Genomic DNA, 25,620 nt, shown 5'->3' with positions numbered 1-25,620 from the left:
ACAAACATAAAGTGTACCTTCTTATGGTATTATTCTGCATAAAATGTTAAAAGTTAATTTAGGTGAATCTGTACTTTTTTTTTTTTACCTCACATGAATACAGAAGAAAATACAATAAAATGGACAGTAAGACACAGGATAAACATACCATTTGTATTTCTTCAGGTGACAGCTCATCTTCACCTCTGCCATCCCCCCATAATCCAAGGTTACTTTGGGCATCGGACAGATTTCTGTCTGTAAAAGAACCACCAAACACTTGAGACTCTGAATAGTATAGGACACTGAATAGTAAAATCAAAATAATTTTTCATCCATGTGAGACTGATGATGAAATTGTTGTATCCTCTTTTTCAGTTACTGAGATTCACCTGTATTTACAGCACAAAATTACATCAATAACCTTTGATTTCCAAACAGGGCCGAAAGTCTTCATGTAGGTTTAATTTTGTGAACTAAAGGGAGTTGCATTAACATACTGACAGAGAAGGATGCAAACGAACTCATAATGCACTAAGAGTTTTTAGGGCACAAAATATGTAGCAGTTGTCTTTTAACAGAAAAACCACACAATTTTCAAAATGACAGTCTATATGCTAGCTATTCTCTTCCAGTGAGACGACAGAACCACCAGCCTCTCCTTTCAGAAACTAAAGACAGAATCTCAAAAGTTGTTTTGAGCAAAGCTCAAAGACAAACTCTATTTTGTCATGCTGTTTAAACTTCCCATTACAGTGCAAATCCCACACCACACTGTGCAAGAGGTCTTGCATATAACAGGAATCCGTTCCAACCCCACAAATTAACCATAACACATCAAAGCTGCTTCATTCATTTCAGTTGTATTTCTCCTTTGATTAAACCTACTCATCTGCATAAATCTTTGTATGAGTTGGGCATAAAAGATCTTGAAGGGCTATTTCTGGGATATTCCCTTCTGGAAGATTTAATTTTAGGCTTAATTATATACTTCTGATTATAGAGGAAGAAGTTAGAATGGGAGAGAAAAGAAACTGTGCTACAGGACTTTACTGTTCTGAAGCTGTTCTAGCATCAGTGTTTAAAAACCTTGTAAGACTGAAGCCTTGAGAGAGCCTCTCTTCTCCCCACTGGCTGTAACAACCTTACAAAACCCAAGAGAGGTCTGTACCACCCTACCATGGATCAGCCCTCAATGTGCTTTGATGCACCAGATGCAGGTTGCAAATTAGAACACAGATTTATTTTCTAACTTTTCATACATTTCAGGCTTCCTATTTATTCCAGACAATCTTCCGAGCATTTATGTGTATTTTAATTTGTTTTGTTGTAACTTCCTAGACATAATTTTTAAAAATTGCTTAAGCAGCAATGATGCCTCATCATTCAGAGACTGACTTGTCTTGGGAAGCCTCTGAAATGAGTAGTCCTGTATAAGGAGAAATTCTCCCTTTTATCCTTCATGATAGTACTTGTGCAAGTACTGATGATTAATACTGGAAAAGAGTATTGTGTATATCTCCTTTATAAACTTTTCTTTTTGGCTTCCCAACAACCTAACCAGGATGCATAAACAATGAATTGTTTACAAATGTTACAAACTAGGGATGTGGATAAGGAATATAATGAATTAAAAAAAAAACACCAAAAAATAGATCAGTTCTTTCTTATGAGTAGTAAAATATAAACCAAAGAATCTCTTTAAAGATTGTTTAGAAAGCATCTAACTAGTTTTTTCCCATGGTGTACTATCAGTATTTCCAATGTATTTCAAAGAATCACAAAACTTACTTGTATAGGTAATCAATGTACTTGCATTATATCAAAATTATAAAAAAACATCTTTACCATATAAAAAAAAGACAATTAGTTTTTGGAGGAAAAAAAAAAAAGAAAACCCCTCTTATTTTATCCCAGAGGAACCAATTAGTTTCAGCCCCTGGCAGCACTGTTAGAAAACAGCACCTGTATCCAATGTGATGGCTAATAAGCAAATATACTTATGGTAAGAGGTAAGCAAGAAACATGTATCTCCCCAGGGTTCCTCTGGTCACTGTGGGATGTTTTGGGCTTTCTGCAGCTTTCACAGAGCTGACATTAATGCTTTTCTGCAATTCAGCCAGCAAAAAAAGCCAAACTACATTTCTATTTCAGAAAGAGAAGTAGCTAACTCATGACAGAAATATAAAATAATGATCAAATCCTCTGAACCTTTTTCCATGCTAAAAGGAGACAGCTGCTAAGCTTGAGGACCAGTTCAAAAGCTACCCATTATTTACATTTATTTCCATAAACTAAATGTCAAATTTGTAATATGCAAATAAATACTGCCAGTATATAAAAGCACTCTCCAGAGAGACTGTTTTCCTACCATGAGGCATGTCCACTATAATTCTGATGTAAACAGGTGCTTTGCCTCAAAACAAAGGTAATCACATTTTGCTTTGCTTTCTGCCAAAAACAACAGACAAAACCCAAGTTGTGCTTCAGCACATCAAGCAGCTCTTTCAGCTGTTCATCATAGTGTTCAAATTAAGGACAGGACCACAAGCTGCTCTCAAAAGTATCTTTACAGATAAGATTTAGCCCAAGGGACCCAGGCATGCTGCTGATGACTAATTCCTTCAAAAACAAATTATCACCATTGTGTAAACCACCAACATCCTGAGGATGAAAAAGCTTATTTCAAAATGAAAATGTTTCTCTGGCTTCCTAAAAATTTGAAAAGTTACTTGGAAAAAAAAGTATACTTCAAAGGCTGTAAGATTTTAACTGAGCTTCTTGTTTCCTAGTCATCTTGTTCATGTTACTTTCACACTTTGACAACCACCTACCAGCAAAGTCACAAGGCTGATTCCTATAAGCAGCAGCAACCAGCACTTATCCTTATGTGAGGAATCACAGGCTGTGTACATTTGCATACTGTTCCAGACAGATTTATTTTGATACACAAGTTCCATAGTTTTCTCACAGTCAGCAACCCCTTGTAAGTACTGCAGCAGCACCACTTGTGTGGCAGGACCCCTACTTTCTCATAAAAATTCAAGCAAAAATCCATGAAAGGGAGAACTGGAGTAATCAAAATTAATGTGCAATAAAATAGCTGCATTTCTATTTACTGCAGTGGTTTGTTGTGTCCAAGGCAACCAAGGAATAGTATTTTCCATGGTGTGGCACAGATTTTTGGAGCCAAAATTGCAATGACACTATGTGGTGGGACTGCACACTTCCGGAGATTGCAGGGACATTTGGTAACAAGGAAAGATCACAGGGCAATGAATATGCTACTATGCTGCTGCTTCTCCAGTGGCACGAGCTCACAGCTGCAAAACACTGATAACAGGTTAAGGTGAAATTCATCTACGTGCCTGTGTGCTGCATCACTCATGACACACTATAAAAAGGTAAGCACTAGAAATGGCACACAATCAAAACCTGTACTTCTTATGATAAATTCAGTGTCAAGGGGGAAAAAAGGCACACTGATAGGGCTGCAGAAGTACAAACTGGTTAGGAAGATAAGCAAAGCCATTTTCAGAAAATGAAGTCGTTCACACATTGTGAGGCAATTCAGTGTTCGAGACTTCATCCAGAAGTGGAGCACCCTCTTCACATGAATCCACCCTCTGTACAGCCCTGGAATCACCCAACAGAGGAAATTTACTATTTTAATAAAAATCATTAAAGAAACAATGTTTATCAGAATAATATGGCCAACCATTGCATTTGTTCTATCCTGATAAAGTATTATCCCAGTATAATGTCATTAGAAGGAAAAAAACTCCTAATGTATATCACAGGGTACCTTGGTCTCCTTTAGACAACACAAGTGGGAAATCTCAAGCCAGAGAAAGCAACTTGAGAATCACGGAAACAAAACTTCTCTTTAGGCATGAAACCTGAAATTATCTGCACAGTGGTGGCACTCTAAAAGACACTGCTCCAAAACTCTGCCAGCATACACATCCCAGGACAGGCTGAAATGGCTAAGAGAATTGAAATGGCTAAGAGAATTGAAATGGCTTCTATCCCTTAGCCTGAGAAGAAGGCAAACAGGAATGAGAACCAGTGCTTGCAAATCCCATCAACATCTGCACCAAATGAAATGACCCCAAGGTCAGAGATACTGCTTTGGACTTCTGGCTATCTCCTGCCCACTGAAAGATGAGGTGCAATCCTCCCAGCAGGGCATCTCAATCCTGTCAAGAAGAAAGCCCCAAAACTACTGGATCTGACCAGCCAATAACCTCCTCTGTGTGAACATGTTCCACCTTCTAGTTCCTACTGTAAAGGTGTCCAACTCAAGGTCTCTGTGCTTAAAAACTACAGAACGTTCCCAGAGAGTTGTTGACCCACTTTCTAATTCCTTGCACTCAGTGAGAGGATATGATAAAAATCAGACAAATTTCAGAAGACAGGATATTGATAAAAATAAATGAAAAGGAAAGAGTTCATGAAGAGGTTATTAAGAGGATGAAGAATTCAGCAAAGCATATGACTTGTTTATCTCACATGTCAAAATGTTCAAGATTTTGCTTCCTTGGTCTCACAATATGCTTCACAGAAGCCTGATCAGCTCAAGGAAGATGAAAATAGAAAACATGCTAGTCATAGTAACTGACCCTTCTAAAGTGAAGGAAGTACTATTGACTGGACAGGTCTTGCTACAAAAAGTAAAATGTAACTACATTTTATTCTTACCTTTGCTTTCCTCTGCAGAAAGTTTTTCTTCGGAATCCTCTGAAGGACTCTGTGAAGACTTTTCAGCAGAAAGAGGTGATTTGGACACATTGTTCTGCTCAGGTTCAAGTTTGGACCTGGAAGTACAAGAGCCTATGATTTAACTGATACTACAGAGATATATTTCTCTAAAATGAGAACAACCATGGATTACTAAATTCAATACTTTAACTCTTGTGAACTTCAAGTTAAAGATTTTCTAACCAAGATACAAAATGTACTTAGCAACTGTCACTGAAATACTGCTACAAAGGCAAAGAAAGCATGAATAGTATTCCTGGACAAAATGCACCACATGCTCAGAGTATAGAATATTGAAGGCTACAGCATAAAAATACTGATGTTTTATTAAACCTCCTTTCAAAAGTCCTGTGTAATTTTTTTTTTTTTTTTAAAGCCAACATTTAGGTCATACCGAAAAATTTTAGTAGCAATGGCTAACCACTACTCCTTTATTCTTTCAAATAAGAATGACAATATTACTTTACATTTTCTATTATAATAAAGGAAATGCAATAGAGTTTCTTAAATTACTTCTAAGTCCCTATTAGGTAATTTTACAAGGCAATGCAAAACATGAGAAGCTTATTCAGCTACTATATATTAAGTACTTGTCAAGTATGTTTCAATGTGGCATCAAAAAAATGTTGAAAACTAGTGGCAACATGTTTTGCTCCAGTAAATTTCTGTGGTTTATTGTTGTCTACAATGAATTCTGTAACTGCTACATAGCAAGCAGTTAAATGTTTAGTCGTGCTGCTGGAGAAAGTAAAGAACCAAAAATCCAAAAACCAATGGGTGGATTCTACCCTACCCTTTATCACTTCCTACCCTCTCAAATATAATCAACAGTTAATCTCATTATAATTTGCAATTCTCCCCGTGCCTAATGGAAGGTATTGCTTTTTGTGTTCCTTCTCTGCAGTGTGTCTAAATTCTAACCCATAATTAGAGAATTCTGTGAAAAACTGTATACAATGCACTTGCCATCACTGAGTGATCGCTATTTAACAAGAAAAAACTGGCAGGGAACCTTTTTTAGTTATAAAACCTTTGCAAGTGCTGGGCTTTTGGTAATTTTACAGAAAATAATTTATTCATCTCCTTCCTCTCAAATTTGCCTAATAATAAGAAAAATAACTTATCTACATATCTGTGCAGTTCAAATAATAGTTTTAATACTAATAAAACACCAATTCCCCAGGTAACAAAAATATCAGGTTGATTTGAATAATTGCATACATAATTCACAAAATCTTCTTATGGAAAAAGAAGTTTAAAATTGAAATTAAACATAATCTTGAATACCAATAAACATTAAAACTGAAAATCACACCCAAGGACCTTTAAAGAAAAAAATGTTTGTGTTTCTATTTCTCAGTCTTTTTCTCTCTGTGAAACTAGTCCTAACCATCAAAAATTGTAATCAAAAAATGTGAGTGAATACATAAAGGCAACCTCTGTAAGAAAATTATAACACTCAGGCAATTTGTTCAAGAGGATAGTTATCAATATAAAAGGAAACATGATGAAATATATTTCTATGGCAAACTTTTCAGTATTGTCTGATATGCACATATTTTAAATTCAATATACTGCAGGAAGGAAGAGCTGCACTATGATTAATTTATTTCTAAAGAACCATATTCCTTTATTGTTTGTTGTCCTTACTGTGCACAGTATAGCAATACAGGAAATTTTCAATTTGAAATGAACAAAGTATCTGGGATGCAGTGTTTAAAGGATGCCTAGTTCTTTTAAGAGAGGGTACACATTCTTATCACATAAAGCACTTGCTGAAATCCTCAGGGAAATTATAAATCAACATTACTATTTTTCTTTAAGTCATAATAAAGATAGAGTTATGCCCTGTGATTTATTTGAATTGAATTTTACTTTAAATGACAATTTTGCCATTACATCACACCTGCAATGCATACAGATTCCACCTTGTCAACATCTGTTTTCTAGTTCTTGCATCTGTGAAGAGAGGAATAGAGGGACCCTCCAATAAAAAGAACGTATCTTTTGGGTTAATTCTTAATGCCTTATTGCTCTTCTAACTTCTGAAAAAAAACACATCGAGTTTTTTTTTCTCTGTTTATTCATCTGAGAAATCCTGAACCTGGGATTTCACATGTAAACAGTAACATAAGAGTACCAACTAACAGAAGAGCTAGTATTCATTAGCTACTGCTATGACTGCAGGAACAATGCTAATTTTCTTTGAAGCTCTTTCACATGAAGAATACTGATAAGATTCTGTATTTTTAAACATTAAAAATATCACACAGTTTGTTTCTGTATGGGTTTTTTTTTCTGAAAAGGGGTGGGAGCTACAAAAACAGATGCCTTACTTTTCTTCAGTTTCAGAAGTGATTTGTGGTATTTTGTTTTCTTGGTTTTGGTCTTATCCTCCACATATACTACTATTTATGTCTCATGAGGATATATTTGAGTGAATCTAATTGTGCTTCATCAGGCTGTATCATTCCAGCAAAATAAAAATATACCTATGAACTTTTGAAAACATCTCTCTGGGTTCAGCGTAAGTGTAACTGATCAACCCAAACACCAAACTGATAAACCAGCATCAAGTCTTGGAAAAATACTCAAGAATTCATTTATGTGCATGTTCTAGAACTATATTTTTAAAAATTAAAATATAGATAATGGACTTTGAGGTTACTATTCAAACAATGCAGAATGAGAAGACATGGAAAGCCTCTCAGGTATTAAATACATTGCAAACCTGCTCACTTTCCTTATCATTCTCCCAAATGGGAGTATGCAGCAAAAGAAAGTGAAGAAGTATGGGGTTTGAAACTTGACTGAAAAAAAAAAATCCCACCAGACCAGAAAGGCAGCAAGCCCTGTAATGTCCCCTAGACATTTTCAGCTCCACTTTAGCAGCCTTAAGAAGGCTGCCACTATAGGAAGTGGAAGCTCTTACTTCAGTTCAGAAGTTATATTCTAGTTTTTTCTCTGCATCATGTTTCTGCTTGCCATGAACACCTGCCATCTCAAGTAGCATTTATTAACAAAAGTCACTTGTTTAGCAGAAGGATAGGACCTTTTAAAAAAAAAAAAAATCTGGTGAACTGGTAGAAGTCAAATAGGTTTATTAACCCACATTTTACTGATTTGGTGCTTTAATCCTCTCCCTAAATGAGAACTACAACACTATAATGGCACTCTGCTGCTTTCAGACTGAAAGAAGTGTAAAGAGCCCTGGAATATACCTGTTGACAGCAGAAGTTACTCATCCAACCACAAACTTCCATCAAAACAATCTCCTTAGAATCTAAACATGAACAATAGTTTTGTTGAATGTCTTACAAGTGAAGGGCAGAGTTGAACTACTTTTTTTACACTACTCACAGTCTCTTCTTATCTATCACTCGCTTCACTCGGATGGCTCTTTGTTCAGAATACAGCTTGCACACTCCTGTTCAAGACAGCAGTAAACAAAATTTCAGGTTAAACGAGCAAGATTCCTTTCTAGGAAAATACAATCAGCCATTTATAACTATTCAGTAAATGAAGTACTTTTTAAGTAATCTTCAATGAAGTCCAAGACAGCTGTTCTGTGCTCCTTCACCTGAGCAGACTGGACACCCTTGTGTGCTGAAATACAGAAGAAAAATATAAGACAATCTTTTAACATTTTACTGAATTCCACAACAATTTGAACTTCCAGCTGATACGCAAGCTATATTCAAAAGCCTAGTCACATTTTATATATGTAATATATTAGTATTTATTTTAAACATAACAATATTTAAATATAGATTCTCAATAACAGCAAGTCATTACAATGAACTGCAACCTGAAAATAACTAGTGTCCTATAGTATTTTTATATATGTCACCGAGTTCTATTTTGTCAATTAAACTCTAAACAGGAATAGGTGGCTAAGAACAGCAAAACAGATCAACAAATTTGAACTTGTTCAAATTCTCCAGCATACAGACTGTGTGGCAATTTTTGGGATTTATTGTGTCAAACATCCTTTTAATTCACATATATAGATATTTTTCATTTTTATACTATGCAGTTCCCATGCACGACTGAAATTCAGTGATTCTGAATAATGCTACAACTATGTTTAGATGGCATTTTAAAGCTGATTAAAATCTTTTGTATATCAATAAAATACAGAGATGCAGCAAACCAACATGAAAATGGCAACACAGAAATTCTCTCTCTACGACTTTCACAAGATAGTGTAGTAAAGGTATGATTCCATATTCAAATTGTCAAAACCACTGAATTTACCAGGACTCTGTTAAAGCTATTTAATTATCTCAAACTTGGAAGTATTATATCTGTAATACCTAACAGGTAGACAAGCTAGTAAAAGACAACCATCAAATTTAGAGAGCTTTGGCTTAAGCCTCTTGCCACACTGCTGAATTTCTACTCAAGTAGCAAATATTTAAAACTCTTTTTTACACTTGTTAACTGGTGCATTTGAACACATAAGCAAAATTCTATGCTCTGGCTTCTTTTTCCACTATCATTAAAGAAAATGGAATTACAGTACTAATCAGCCAATGGGATTACACCAATGCAAACAAAAAGGCAACAAGACTTCCCCAACCTTTTTCCTAAATCATTTAAGATTTACCATTATTCAGCATTACCTTAGCCTTTATCAAGAACTGAAAAAAACATGTTAGAGCTGCTTAGTTTACCTTCTGATCTGAGCTGATGAATGGCATCAGCACACGTTCTCATAAACACCTGGGCATCTTGATCTATCTGGTCACGCTCTGTATCCGTCATCCTCACATAGTCAGACATAATATGGCTGAAAAACAAGACAAACTTGTCACTTAAAAAATCCCCAACATAAAATCCCCAAGTACACATCTTCGACCTTCTTGTGACTCACCATCTTTGCAAGAACTTTTCTGCAACATTGATTTTCACAGAAAAATTCATAAAAAGTACAGTAACTACCACTGATATCAATGCCACTCCTATAATGTTGGGAGGCTTTATTTAGAACACTTCTACTAGTACAGTATGTAGAAAAAGCAGTACCTCTTATCATCTTGAACACAACCAAACACAGAGCAGATAAGGAGAAAATGCAAATAGAAAATGTATAATTGCCCTTGGTACTTCTTCCAATAAAGTGTCCTAAAACCACAAAACCAATTAAGATAAAGGAATAGCTCAAATAAAGATGAAAGATGTACCAAAACAAGGAACTTATTTTACTTAAATATGCTTTCATTATGTTAAATACAATGCTTCATTTTTAAAGCAGCTGTACTATAAAATTGTGAATTCAAACTAGAGGAAGAATACTGGAAAATAATACACAATTTTTAGTATCAAATTGATTGCAGTATTTATTAAAACCTGTTCCCCTTGCTTATTTCTATTCTAGATTATGCATTAAGCATTTTCTAATGCTAACATAAATTTTTGTTGTTAAATTAATTAAAATGGAGGCTTGTCCTTAAAATATTGACTCACTGTAGGTAACCAGCAGAAAAGCATACTGTTTTAAGGTATTTAACATTGTTTCCACAGCCATAGGTGATGGGATGATAGAACTCTGCCACAAAAGTTCATATTGGGTTTCCTGATGATGCAGTGATCACAGCCTATTATATCTGCTTTTTGAAAAGAAAACCTTAACTCATACCTGCATTTGAAATTATTTTTTTATATGTGAAAAATTCCTCATGTTTAATACAACTACATTAATGCAGTAATACAAATAAAAAGAGAGGATCTTCAATATTTAGCCTGATATCCTCAGAGATCTCTTATACACTCCACTGCAGCAATGCCAAAGCTCCCCTGTGTCTGCTGCAATCCCAGCCACAGGAATGGCCACAACCAGTTCACACAATCCCATCTCATCAATTCATCCTATACAAACCAAAAAGCTCCTTCCTGAATCATCAATGTACTGCAAGCACGGGTCCAAATCTCCTCCACAAAGCTTTAAGGATACTCTAAAGTCTTTGAGTTTTATAACAAAATCTCTTCATTCCCATCCCATATTACTAGTTTTACATAAAAAAAATCAGAATATGGCCCATCTGACTTGAAAATTAGTTTCTGCTTATTGGTCAGCTAGTACACAAGCACAGATTAGCAAACAAACAGTAAGACAAACTATTTAGAAAAAAATATTCTATATTTTACGTGTTTGTTTCCAAAACTGCCATGTATTTGACATCTAAATATCAGGGCTTTCCCCCCGCCTCTGGTTAAAACTATTCTAAATGTCATAAAATTATCCTTTATTCCTTAGAAAAAAACAGCCATATGTAGTGTTTCCATTTATCATTTAATAACTCACTACTCTCCTTTGTTCAGGACAGATGGGTTTCATAAATCTGTGGCAAAATCCCTATCACAGCCATAATCAGTGTTTTTCTAAGCTGAAACTCTACATCACACTTGCTGAGAAAGCAGCTTCTGAAGGATGAAAGATTTGAAATTGCCTGATTTTAGAAATAGCTGATAAGAGAGAATTTCCCCAACCTGGCCAAGATGATACATTGGCAGTTACAAATGCAACATAAGATAACTCACAGTGTTCAAAATATTGGAGCAGACTTCTCCCCTGCTCCCTCTGCACAGCTTGTATAGGTATTTTTGTTGCTAGTCTGTCGGAAAAGCAAGTTCTAAGCATGTGTAAAGCCAGGAAATCCATTCCTACATCCATCTCCACACAGGCCAAGACAGAAAGGGACCATTAAGACCATCTGGTATGGCATAAATCGTAAAATATTTCAGTGAGCTCAGCCTGGAGAGTTACTTGAGCTTTTTGGGGCACAGACTTAGGTGGGAAGTAAGGATGGAATAACAGCTGCATGAGGGCTCCTTGACGAAAAAACTCCACTCTTCTATTTCAGATTACAATAATAAATTCTGGCTAGTCTACTACTGAACAGGATACAAATTTCTTGTGTTTGTAGGTCTAGCTTCTTGTACCCTTCCCAGCTTTGTAGTATTTTCCAGGCACTTTTTAACATAAGAGGGTAAAATAAAAGATTACAAAATGCAAACCAGAATTTTCTTTTAAATCAGACTTAGAAATAAATATGAAGAAACTTGCCTCAGGCACACTTCATTTTTTACTAACAGTTTAACTAGTGGTAGTGTAGTGATACACTGAGGATAATTGCAACAGCTTTTTAACATTGGGAACCAAGTTGTTAAGCTACTTTTCCTAGTTACTTATAGAAAAACAGGGTAGATCAAATTCTTAAATAGGAGTTACACAGCTTCAAAGCTAGTAAAATGCAGCTTAATCCAGTAAACAAGAAACAGAATACTTTTCCTTTTATAACTGCTTACAGCTTACATAGCGTCTGGTACCAGTGCTTTTGAACATGAGCTGGTCAAGCCACTCAGAGGGAACGACACCTGAAACCCAACCTCCTTGGGAAGGCAAGAATGGAGTCATACAATCACATCCCATTATGTCAGAACACATATGGCATCCACTAGTACTAACAGGGTACTGAAGTCCCCACAGCATTCCCCAGTAAATCTGCACATGGAGATTATACTGAAAATCCATTTAATCACCATCCTCTACCGGAAGAGGAACCATTAATTAAAATAAAACAGGCCAAAGAAAATCAAAACCACATAAAAACATCAAACAAAAATACAACAGAACAGAAAAAAAATCTAGCTGTGTCTTGTATGTCAGAGATGCAAATGCATGCTCACAAGAGAAGTGGCAGTATCACAGCAGTGGACTGTTCCATCATTAAATCAAGAAGGGCCAAGCAAATCAGGTTTGCAGAAGCAATCAGAATACTTAGCCAAGATATGCTCAGATAAAGAATGGAGGAAGGAGGAAAAGAAATTCCTCTGGATTTTCATCCTTGACAATATGAGAAAACTTCGTAAGAAACTTGGGCTAGAAGGCAACTTGGTTTATTTGTGATTTTAACAGTAGGTGAGTACAATGAAGACAGTGACCATCAAGTAGGCAGATTTCATCAGTCTAGAAAAATGAGTAGGTCAAATTGCAGAGAAAATGCAAACCTAAAAAGGAGCATACAAGAATTCAGACGAACTAGCAGTTTTTTTCATAGAGAAATTACACTGTGATAATTTGCAATTCTGCCCTTGATGAAAAGAAAGAGTGAGAGATCAACTGATCTCAATGAAAGATCAACTGAGTCTGGTTGAGCTCAAACAGAAAGATCAGAATACAAAGTCCAAATTAGTTCTGATTTCTGCTGACAAGTCTATAGGAACACAGCATGCAGGGACACACTCAGAAAAGGACCAAGTGCAGGATGAGACAACTGGGAAGGGATGCCAGTGATAACAAGAGATTGCTCTGCAAAGATTACTATAAGAAACACTTAAGAATGTAGTCTTGGCTTGTTACTCAACAGAGATGTAAAATTATATGCAGAGTATTAATTCGTTCTAGATGTTTACTGTTTTGGGGGTTTTCTTGCATTAACTTTCATCATTAATGTCACTTGAAAGCTGCAGTTCCTATTCCTTTTAGCTTATTGCTTCTCAATCATCTGGGCCAAATTTAATATCTGTAATTTTTAAAAGATCATAATTCTTTGTTGATATTACCAACAATAGCAAGTGTCAGATACTGTATTAGTCAGCAGGCTGCAGAGTGAACAGTTTGTGAGAGAAAGAGAGCTATGTGAACCAGGTCACAGCACAAGTGTACCTGAAGGTGCAGTGGCTCCCGGGACAACGCTGAAGGTAAACTTGGAGAGGAGCATATCCCTCCTATCTGTGTGACAAAGCTGTGCTCTTGAACAGAACTAACCAACTTCCAAAAAAGCCCAGGGTGTATGCACATCCATACACAGTGTGCAGAGACAGGAGACCAAGCCCTGGAATAAAATGGGAAATGCATCAAATGACAGGATGTATCCTCACTGCCAAGAACTAGCAGAGAATAAGCAAGTGACAGATTGATAAAAAGATGAAGGTTAGCAACTATCTTTGAAAATAGGGTTAAAGGGACCAAAAAAGCACAGAAGACTTGGGGACCACTCAATCTAGAAAAATACAGGAATAAATAAATAATATTTAAGCACTTAGAAAAGAACAAAAAGATTACCAGTACCCAAGATGTATCAGTAGTATGTCACAGGCAGTGTAATTTACTGCTGGGATGCAGTAACGGGTCTTATGGATGGATGAAAAGCAATCACTGCTATATTTTGGTGTGGCTCTTGTTATCATCTCACATAACATTCTCACAAGCTGCCAGTGAATAAATGAGTCAGAAGAAATAAGCACCATATGAATGTGAAACTGCAAACTTGAACTGGGGTAGTTGGGGGGGTTATACACCAAAACAGAAGGAAACACTGAGTTGTGTTTCACAGGATCTTGTCCCAAATCTGATGCTATTCAATACTTTCATTAATAACTCAGCAGAATGGAGTATATACTTTCAGAGGCATAAAGTTAAGCAAATTATATCAAGAGAAAAAGACTTCAATTCAAAACAATATTGCCTGGAGAAATGACATGAAAATTTTTAATAAGGAATGGTCAGAAGCTCTTTGCTGCAACAAGAACAATTATCTGAACCCACAAAGAATGAGGAACAACTAATTAGGGAACAGTTCTTCAGAAAGTCATCTGGGATCATACCTGGTCATAAACCAAACACAACAACAACAACAACAACATGCTGTTGCATAAAAAGTCATCATTACAATGGGATACATTATTCTAGTAACATGGATAGGGAAACAGGAAAAAGTAGAATAAGAATATGAAATCGTTACTGAAAAATATTTAAAAGTAGGCAAAACATTAGCCATTCTCTTTTTGGATGTTTCAGCCTTGGTCCTTCCATCCTAACATTTTTATGATCCTATTTTGCTGACAAAGCACAAGGAAGCAAAGCTGATGTTACATTAGCTTTTGGAATTAGTAATTCTGCTGGTACATAAAATATCTTCTGCCTACTAATCCGATAAAGGCAACAAATCAAGAAGAAAAATTTGGTTTTCCTCCAACAGTGTATTATAAAAAAAAGAGAGAAGCAATAAACAGAAAACATCAGTTGTAAAATAGTAGAGATTTGCCCAACTTAACCACCTGCAGATACTGCCTTTCAAATCCATACCAAAATGCTCCCCACGTGTTAAGTGCACATACGAGTATGTATAACCTTAGGTGCAAATACAGCAGTCACATTGCTCCCTTTAGGCATCTAGTACATTTTAAATTGCTTGATTTCTTACTTAACTAAGTTTTATGCATTTTCATTTACTGCCTTTTTCTATCCAAATGCTGTCTGACATAAATCCAAGCTAAAAGGTCCTTGATTCAAATGACAAAACATTCCACAACAACTTTTACATAGATTTTTTTTTTAAATTCTGTATGGAAGCCTCAGGTACTAGAATAGGCAATACAGGCATATCTGAAGTAGCACTTGCAGTTTTTTAAAATATTTCTGAGATATTCCAGAGCGCTATTAAGAAAAATTACTATTTCTGAAATGTGATAAATGAATTTAGTGTCATTAAAAAAAACCAGGATAAATAATTTGAAAATCATTTCCTGGAGAACAGAAAAATATACTTCTCCAGGAAGAAAGTCTTTAGAAATCATCTACATGTTTTACTACCTCAACACAACAAAGCAAGCCTTGCTTCTTGTAAAAATGTGACTAAGTCAAGAAACAAATGCAGCCTGGCATTGTACAGAAGTCAGTATAACACTATTTTTAGAGTCCTTTAATGGCTACTTCCTTTATTGTTAAATACAAGGAGACACTCCCCACAAAATGCTGCATAAGCATTCAATGATTTTCTGTTAAGTGGCAAATGATGTAACTGATTTATTGCCTTGAAACAGAGAAATGCTTAAGACAGATAAATGCTAGGGCAGGAGGCATAATTACTGGGCACTAACATTATTTTTCAAGACAGAAAGATAATTTGTTAATAATTTTTTCAAGGTGTATTATTTGCAATTAACAACAAATGTTCAAACACAGCTGCACAGAAGGGCCAAAGAAGCATGTAATGAAGATCCATCAAAAGCCATCCATGTAGCCTTTCTGGTGGAAAAAGTGACATTTTTATACAGAAGTCATCTACACTACACAGATCAACTACACAAGTATCTCTGCAGCTGCAAACCACAATTAATTAGATGTCTAATAATCCCAGATGGAAAGCTCTTCTCTCAACTATTTTTCTTTTAAGTATGAGGTGTTCTGTGATAAAAATCTAGAATTCTCTCAAATTCTTTACAATGTCTCATTAAGACAGTAGGACTAATTACTGGTCTTTAAACTGCCTAAACCTTGAAAGATCCTTCAGAGAAACTGAAGGCTGTGAAGGAATCCCAAGAGGATAATTTCAAATTTCCAAGTGTTAGGGCTCTACAGCTAGCTTCTTGAAGTATATTTAACAGAAACATATGAATTGTCTCCATGGTTCAGTGATCAAAAACATGAAGGAGTTAAAGATGAAAAGCAAAGAAAGGCACAAGTTATTCACAGATGAGACATCAGACAAGTTACCCAAGACTGAAGACAGGATTTCTCCTAGCACAGTGTAAAAAGTGGTGTAGGAAAGCATTATAGCAAATTGACTGAGAGGAACAATACAGAATGTATAGCAGTCAATATACTAAAAATGGGACCTCATCTGAAATCTTCATTAGAAAGGAGTTATTGCTTAATTAGAAAAAATGAAAAAGTACCCACATCCTGTTAACAACTTCAGGACTCAAGAGTCCCCATCTTCTCCTTTCCAGGAAGAGGGGTCAACTTGTGTGCACTGATGTTGCCAGACATAGAACTGATTTTCTTCCCAGAAGCAAGTACGGGGTTTATGTTTTGGATTTGTGTTGGAAACAGTGCTGATAACTCAGGGGTGTTTTTGTTATTGCTGGGCAGTGCTTATACAGAGCCAAGGCCTTTCCTGCTCTGCATCCCGGCCCACCAGTGAGGAGGCTGTGGGTGCACAAGGAACTGGGAGGGAACACATCCAGGCCAGCTGACCCCAACTGACCACATGGATATTCCAGACCATATGGTTTCATGTTCAGCACTTATGCCTGGGAAAAAACAGAGGAAGGGGGAAGGATATTTGGAGTGATGGCATTTGTCTTCCCAAGTCACTGTTACGTGTGATGGAGCCCTGCTTTCCTGGGGATGGCTGAACACCTGTCTGTCCATGGTGAATGAATTCCTTGTTTGCTTTGCTTGGGCATGTGCTTTTTTCTTTCCCTATTAAAGACCCTTTATTTCAACCCATGAGCTTTCCCACTTTTACTCTTCTGAATCTCTCCCCCATCCCACTATGCAGGCAGTGAGCCAATGGCTCTGTAGGGCTGCCACCTGGGGTTAAACCATGACCAAAAAATCCTTGTAATATAAAGGCAAAAACCCTACATGTAAGAGAAAGGAAATAAAACCTAATAAACAGGAGAGGATAAAAGTGCAGTGCCCTGTAAGCCAGCAAGCTTAGATCACTACATCAAAAATTTAATCTCTTTTGCCACCTAGGTATTTTGTAGGCAACAGCCAAACCAAGAAGGTAAATAAGCAATTACTAAGTCAGTTTAGGTATTTCATATATTTAAATAGCTCAAGTTTGATAAAATAGGCCAGGGCCTTGGTTTCAAACAACCACTCCTCCAACTGACTTTCTCATTGCTAAAAATTTTCCTCTAAAAATGAATTTAAGACATACCTTCTCTAGCAGGTTATTTCATGTATACCAAAAATAAAACCCAATTATTAAAGAATTCATAGTTGTCAATGGTAAGGTTAAAGAAGCAATCAAGAACCTGCTTGTAACACATTATGAACACATTTTAGAAGGCACACAAAAATTACTTGATAACTCAAAAGCAGAATTTCACCGACACATGGTGCTATAGTTAAGAAAACAAACAGCAGGACTGACAAAATACAAAATAGTAATTTTGTTCATGAAATTTGACATCTCCTACATAAATTTCAGCTCAGCCTTTTAGTATTATATTGTTCAAGCACTGTCCCCATTTGTTAAAACTGCTGTCTTGAGTGAATGAGGCATTTGCTAAGACTGCAAGACAGACAGCACAGATGCTATGATGCTCTTTGCATCCATGAAGTAGAACAGCACAAGTAATCTAGTATGGAATTTGACTTTTTTATGTCAAATTAAACATGAACAATTAAAAGTCTGACCATTAAGAACAGAAACAATTGCAATCACAGATGAGATCTGCAGGATTATTTTATGGTTTTATTTTATGGACACTTCCTTCCGCTCTTTAATGAAGACTTGGGTGGGGGAGAGGAAGGTGAAAAGTACTGAGAATTGCCATGATAACTTGTTGCAACTTGTTTACAAAAAGAAGATTAAAAACTTCTGGAAATCAAAACAACCTCGACACATTTTTTACTCTAACCACTTCCATTTTATGCACACTACTGTTAATAAAATACAAACACTACCCGGAATTTAACTGCTACTGACTGCTCTTACTAGAATTATTTGTGCTTTCTCAACCTCTGCATGCACATGAAGTTTTCACACAGTACACCGTTTTGTCAGTATTAAATTGCTGGCTCCACCTAGTGTTGTTCATGCCCTTTCTAAAAGGCACTGAAAAGCAGAGCCAGTCATAACAGGGAGCTGTGCACTACTTCTGCTTGCTCCTTGGAAAAGCATCCCTCATCCATCTCCCACACAGAACTGTGCACACCCCCAGCAGCATTTTCACCAGAACTGACTAAATAGCACCCACAGCCTCTCACTTATAAAAGAAGCCATCTTACTTTTTTGTTTTGTTTTCAAAATAACGAAGTACAGCTTTTAAACTCCTGTGAAGACAAAAAGGGGGTGCCAGAAGTCTTCTGATAACTTAACTCAGAACACACTTTGATTCCACTGAAGAGGCAGTACTGCTGGTACTGTGACAGACCATTTCAGGATTAGAGCTGTTTCTCAGAAAAACTGTTCCTCCAATATGGACTGAGCCTAAGGAATAGTAGATGGCTTATCAATTCTTATTTTCTTTTCCTGGGGGAAAGATATCTGTCTGGATAGCACTTCTGTTTGGTATCTAGGAAGTTTTTAACCCCAAATTATTTTAGGATGCATTTTATCTACCTTGATAGAAGCAACAGCTCAGCTTTAGTCAGGGCTGTGTCAGAACTGGAATGCAGATAGGGCTGATTCACCCGGTTTGCATGTAACAAAGTTTCACTATAAAGCAAAGTTTACATTTCTCAAATGATACAATGATTTGTACTCAGTTCACCAAAAATACAAGCTGCACTAATACTTAAGACATTATGATAACTTGATTTAGCATCTGTAAACCAGAAGTTCCTATTTTTTTCTTACAAATACCAACTTCTGAATTTGAATTTTAATCTTCTAAAAATCCTACTTTTAAAGCTACCAACAAGTAAGCAGATACTGCAGTTGTGAATGCTTCCTAGTGGCTGAAAAGAATCAAAACTTTCTTCACACAGTGATAACTACCGGAGCTGAAGCCTACAGTTTTAGTCACAGAAGAACAAATCTTGTGCTGCTGTGCCCTGACACCATTTTCTCACTGGTGTCCTTCATCTGGAATTCACATTCCAAAGCCTGAAGAGTTTGCATCATTGTCCTCCAGGACCTGCTGATGCTACTGACTTTATACTTCAGCATGATAGGTAGGTTTAGTATCACAGAATAACAGGGAAAACCTGGATGTCTCTGCTGTCCCAGAAACCCCTTCAGAAACTTACTGTGCAGGTCCTTAAAAGGTGTGGGACTTCAGCTGCCAGGCTGTTGTCTTTCCAAACTCACTCCTAAGCTATCTTCAGAGTCTGAGTCTCATTTTATTCAGGTGTCCTGTTTTCTTATGACAGCACTATTTCTCTACCCTATAGTAGTTTACAGTAAGCCAATTAATAACAATCTCTGTTTTGGTTTTAGTTATTACGCCTCTAAGTTTTAAAGCTGTTCACTTTATAAGCATTAAGATAATCAATAAATAATAGATAAACCCATTTAAACACGGAACATACTTACCTGTAAGCATTAATGTAATCCTTTCTGTGTTGCAGAAGAAAATCTTTCAGTTTTCCAATATGAGAAATCTAAATTAATAGAAATCATAATTAAATTTTAGATAATGGATTATTTTATGTTTGAAGTTCAGTATTCGAGACTTCAAACATGAATTCAAAAATTTCTTATTCTATAATTAAATAGAATAATAAAACTTACTCTTTCATACTAGAATTTTCACATTTTCCAATGTGAATATATTGTCAATACATAAAAATAATCTAAAAAAGATCTGTTGTATGAAGATCCAGCTTGGAGACCATTATAAAAATACATGTCTTCTTCTCAAAAAGCATAAACTAAACAGTGAATATAACTACAATATCAAACATTAAAAATATTAAACATGGTAACACAAAACATTATCTAAATTGTCAATCCAGAATTTAATGACTCCAGAATTTAATGCAAACTTTGGAAATAAATTAATTTCGGAAGACCACACAAGAAATTTTTCAACTCTTTACTGATCAGTTATACATATTCAAGTTCAGCTATCGAAATTAAATGGCAAGGTAGTGACGCTCTCCCTTCTTCCTTTGCCATTATACAGTGACCAGTTTGTGCCCAAACTAAAGTAGTACCTCTGATAATCATTAGTAAGCTTTGCCAGATCACACATCCCAATCAAATTTCCATTTCTGAATTTCCACCTCACTCTGGATAACTTTTACTATAAATTATTTTATTTTATAAGATATCTTTACAAAGATCTTTCAGAAAGCAAAAAAAAAAAAAAAATCCTGAAACAACTTTAGCAAGCTTCAGTCTGATTTAAAAGATTTGGTATAGCATAAGATGCTGCTTACTTTAGAAAATGGAGGCATTACAGAAGTGTAGCTTAATTCACCAAAGAAATGAGAAGACATGATGGGGAGGGGGAAAAGGGAAGAGAATTCTATACTTAAGCAGTATGTATTTTCCAAGGCAACTTTTAAAACTATATTCTCAAATATTTATTAATAAATCAGTGTAAAAAAAGCATGCAAGGAATTTTACAAAACTAAAGTTGTTTTTGTTTGCAATAAACACCATTTACTCCATGTATCTGGGAAAAAGTATCAGAAACTGTTCAAGTCTTAAAAATCCCATTTTTATGCAAATGATCTTTGTGATTAAACAAAAAACACAAAAAAACCAACAAAACAAAAACAAAAGCAAAAAGAAAAAAACGGAGAAAGAACACAGAATAGTTTGGATAAATAAAAGATTAATTTCCCCAGTTATGTATTTTCAAAAGCAGCTCTTTGGAAAAAAGCGCAAGGAAAAAAAGTGCTTAGTAAGAACACAGTCATTTGTACAACTCAAGATAAGTGTTTCGTTGTGCAAATAAATAAGCTTCCATTTTCCTATTATTACTATTATTATTTACTCTGTTTCAGCTTTACTGTAATTCATCATATTGGATAAGGATTTTCCCAGTTTTCATGTTTCAAATTTTCTGTGTGATTAACACAGGAAATTTCATCCCATTCATAGCAAACTTGAGTTCTGTCAGTGCCTTCAGGAGTTTCCCGAAGTGTGTTAGCACCATTACACAAAGCAAGAAGGGAAACACTGCAATTGCTACAAGACCAATGAGGCACAAACAGTAAGCTAAACCATTCTACAGATGTTCCTTCTCATTGCCACTTGAACTTATTATTTGTACAGTCATCTCTTTCTCATCTCACACTCGGTACGTCATCAAATTTGGTGAATAGATAAATCAAGCTTGACTAAGAAAGTAAAACATCTAAAACAGTTAGACAGTGTTCCAGTGGAACAATAATACTTAATAGGCAGAAAGAAAGTACTACAGAGGACAAAACAAATGTAAAATAAGAAACATTCCAAAACATTCACATTAATGCACGAGAAAACACCAAATGAGAATATAGATAAGCAAAATTTTGTAAGCAATAAATCTTAATATTACTGCAATAGATACAATTTAGGAATGATTAACAAGCAGAAAGAATCAGAATGACAAGCAAGAGCACTGTCTTACAGTAATTAATTCATCTACTCACAAAGAGCATTCTATTTAGGCTAAAATTGTCATCACGTGTTTGAATTGCACTGACCCCACTTTGCCTCTCCTTCATTTGTAAAGCTATTTTCATGAATTTAGAATGACACCATTATGCCCATACTCACATCAAGCTCTTAGTTCCCAAGATTTGCATCAGAAGTGAGACTTCTTGTTTTAGTTTCCCTCAAATTCTAACAGCATCTTCTGCAATCCTGCACTGCAGATATTTATTTTGCCTTTTGTTACCACATACAACTGGCTTTGAATTAAATTTGTGATAACCATATAAAAAATAACTATTTTCATTAAAAAGAAGGTCTCACTAGCATTAAAGGGAGGGAATGTTAATTTTATTTTTAAAAATTGATTCATTTTCTGTATGGTGCTTGAATTTTTGTAGACACAAAATATCTCTCATTATACAAACATAAATCTTGAGGATATCTCCAGGGTCATCAACTTGCAATTATTCTGGTGTTATCAGAGGCACACCATACGCTCTTTACAAAGTTGTCAAGCTTCAGCCTAAAGGGAATAAAGCTTCTCCCTCTTACAACTCTGTGGCTTTATTAGAATCCTATTGCTCTTATTACTGTCAAATTATTGTCTAATTTTCAGGTTTACTGATCACCAACTTCTATACATCTCTTCTCGTTTTAGAATGGTCCTTTCCCTTAAAAGTTCTGCTTCCCTGCATGTGTGTTTGACTTTACTGTTAGTAATTCTATCTATCTATCTATCTATCTATCTATCTATCTATCTCACTTTTGTAGCCCAGACAAATAACCCCAAGCTTTTATTTCCTTCGGACAAAACAGTTCTGAAGTTGCAGAATCCACAGCTTTCCTTTGTATCCATCCATTTCCAATGCAAATGACTAGAAAGGCGTTCACTGATGTTGGTTACTGTGTAACTATTTCTGCTGGAAACACCTTTTTTCCTACTATTTTTTCCAGATCCCAGTATGTATCTTGCTTTTACCCCACTGGTCAAAGTTTTTTTTTTCTTATTAATTTAGTCTAGAGTCCATGACTAAACCATTCCTCATCTATACTCCAATTGCATGACAAATTCACACTTCTTACTAATTTTCTTTTTATTAAAACAGCTAAAGAATATTTTAACTTTAGGAGGCTTTTAATACCATTAGCATCCCACTGTGAATTTGGCCAAATCTAACTTTATCTCTGTAAAAAAAGTCTTCCCTTCTGCAACAGTTTTCTTGGCCAGTCTGTCTTTCTCACCCTGCTTTCCACTGCCTCTGGGATAACTGTTTGTAGCTTCTCTAATTAATCTTTCAAGTACATCTAGTAGAATTTTAAATCCCACTTCCATTTCAGCATACCCATTTTTCCACTCCATTTACCCATCCATCATAACTGCAACTTCCAATTTGCTCTACATGCCTGTTTTCAAAACATTTATACCACCAGTTGACACAGATGTCAAAAGGATAGATGAGAGCAATTTGAAGAAGCACAAACACATCTTAGTATTGGCCTCTCGTCACGGTTCTCATTCTTTGCATCTGGAAATTGACTTTCTTTTTCTCCCAAACTCTGAAGCACAGAAATAAGCCTTTCCTTCAACCCTGAAATAAAGGAATTATTTCCTTTCCTCTCCCCACCCCAAGATAGGAGGGCTCAGAGAAAAACCTTTTGTAGTTGCAGCACTCTTGCACTACATAACAACTAAACTTATCTTACAGGGAAGAACACTGCTGAATTTCCAGATAACTGATGTTTCTAAGGGAATCATAGGAATAAAATACCTTTCCTCACAATATTGTGAGCATCAGTTATATCATTACCAGCAGCAGCATCTTCTTGAGCTTCTGTTCACTACCAGAATATGGTGGGCTATGTTCCTTCTAACAATGAAGACCACTTAGGAAACTCCAGGCTTTCCCTCTTCTCTTCCCATTACCACTGACACTCCCTTGAGGGTCAATACCACACCCCAAAACACTGAAATTACTTTTTCTTTTTTTTAATTACTCTTCTGGAAAGAATTGGTTTCTTTCATTTCAGCTCCATAAGTACCTGTATCACCACAAGAGAGGGCAGGAACTGAACAGCACCAGTAGGGAACTTCCTACAAGATGCATCTGCTATGAATGGATAAGGTATATTTAATTACAACCTAAAAAATTCAACATGATAACCTCCTAAGCGCAGGTACTGAATCTGGTGACTCCAGGTGTTATTTAAAAACTCCCAAGTGTAGTTCTGATCAGGAAAACCCAATTGATTCTCTACAGTGAAGCAGCAGCAGTTTGCCACTACATGGTAAACAAAAGCATCAACATCGCACAAATGAAAAACACTACAAATTCACATTAAAGCCTGTAACACAGCTTTTAAAAAGTTACTTCAGGTTCCAGCCTGCACTTGATCCTGACTGTAAACTATCTCTTTAATACATATAACTGTGGTTTTTTGCCACTAAAGATTTTTTTAACAACTCTTATTAAAACATAAAAGCAACTATTGCATCTAATGCAGGTCTGACACAAAAGGAAGCTGTGAATGGCTGCCATCTGCTACCACAGGTGGCATGCATAGCTCTATTTATACTTGGGGCCTGCACTAGAAATGGTAGATGTTCCTCTGTTTAGAGATTTTTCTAATGGTTTCAGAGCAGGCTAAGTTATTTAAAAAGATGAGAAACAGGAAAGCATTGCCTCCAGTGCAGCATCTTGATGAGACACAGAGACTTTAGAACGAAAAGTCTTCCTTCAGTCTCTTAGCAATACATACAGCATTTCTTTCCAGTCCCAACAAAGAATTGATCACTCATGAAACAGTAGGTTCCAATTTGCATGCGTTTAACCCACTGCAAGGAGCAGCAGCATTGTTTACGATTAAAATGATTGGAGTAGGTTCCCGTGACATATTGTAGAGAGAATTCAACCGTGCTAAATAGTCATTTTCACTCAACAAATATAGCGTTTTATCAAATTTACTCTTCCATCAGAACAATGAGCAACAATTTCCTACCATATAAAATTGACTGTTACACTTGGCACTATATTGCCACTCCAAATTTTGTAAAAGGTGCACTTCACTAAAAGAAAGTTTAAAAATTATTAAAAACCAAAACATAATAGAAAGGCATCGGTAAAAGTTGAGAGACATGGTATTTACTCTTGATTCAACAGCACTCACAAGCACTGCTGATTATAGTGCTAAAAAGGGGGGGAACCCTAAACAAAATTTTACATTTAATTGTCCAATATGTTTGAAAAACATTATCTCCAATGTCTTACCTAAATAGATTCCATCTATAGATTAATGAAAAGCTGACTATATTCTACAAGAGCCTTTGCAAAAAGTGGAAAATTTAAGATTGTTATATTAATATCTAGACATTTATCATGTTTTCAATTCCAACCATATAGTCAAGCCACTTCCTATTTCAAGAGAAATTCTGAATTTCAGTAAGACATCAGCTTATGAACAGGAACTGCATGTTTCTGACCAAAAAAAGTACAGTCTCAGTACTAGGAGGAGATACAATAATTAGCGTAAAAACATAAACTTGCTTTTCCAAAGTCAAAAATTATATTAAAAAAAAGAGAGATAGAGAGAAGGAAACTTGCCATGGTTAGTGCATGCAACAAAGGTAAGTGCTTCAGAAGTCTGAAGTAAAACCCAAGCAGAATAGACACTATAAATGGAAGTACAATTTATATTAAATACATTTTAAAATAAGAATTTTGTCTCTTACTTAAACTATTACAGTTGAAAATTAGTTAGAAATGTTTTGAAGCAGAAATTACTCCTATAGAGAATTTTTCCAGTACAAACTACCTTGATTAGA

General features: G+C 35.7%; 1 protein-coding gene across 1 annotated transcript in view; it reads right to left on the bottom strand.

Moving 5' to 3' along the window:
• STX18 (syntaxin 18) overlaps window positions 1–25,620 on the bottom strand; it is a 57,420-nt gene that overhangs the window by 6,142 nt on the left and 25,658 nt on the right. The window contains exons 2-7 of the mRNA XM_062493376.1: window positions 19,746–19,813; window positions 9,417–9,532; window positions 8,269–8,346; window positions 8,101–8,167; window positions 4,681–4,796; window positions 149–237 (exon numbers count right to left, since the gene is read on the bottom strand). Coding sequence (XP_062349360.1) covers window positions 149–237; window positions 4,681–4,796; window positions 8,101–8,167; window positions 8,269–8,346; window positions 9,417–9,532; window positions 19,746–19,813 — 534 coding nt within the window. The remainder of the gene's footprint in view (window positions 1–148; window positions 238–4,680; window positions 4,797–8,100; window positions 8,168–8,268; window positions 8,347–9,416; window positions 9,533–19,745; window positions 19,814–25,620) is intronic.

Source organism: Cinclus cinclus, chromosome 5 (genome assembly GCF_963662255.1).
Source record: "Cinclus cinclus chromosome 5, bCinCin1.1, whole genome shotgun sequence".
NCBI lineage: Eukaryota > Metazoa > Chordata > Aves > Passeriformes > Cinclidae > Cinclus > Cinclus cinclus.
Note: the sequence above shows the minus strand (reverse complement) of the source record. Positions and strands in the feature narration are given on the sequence as shown.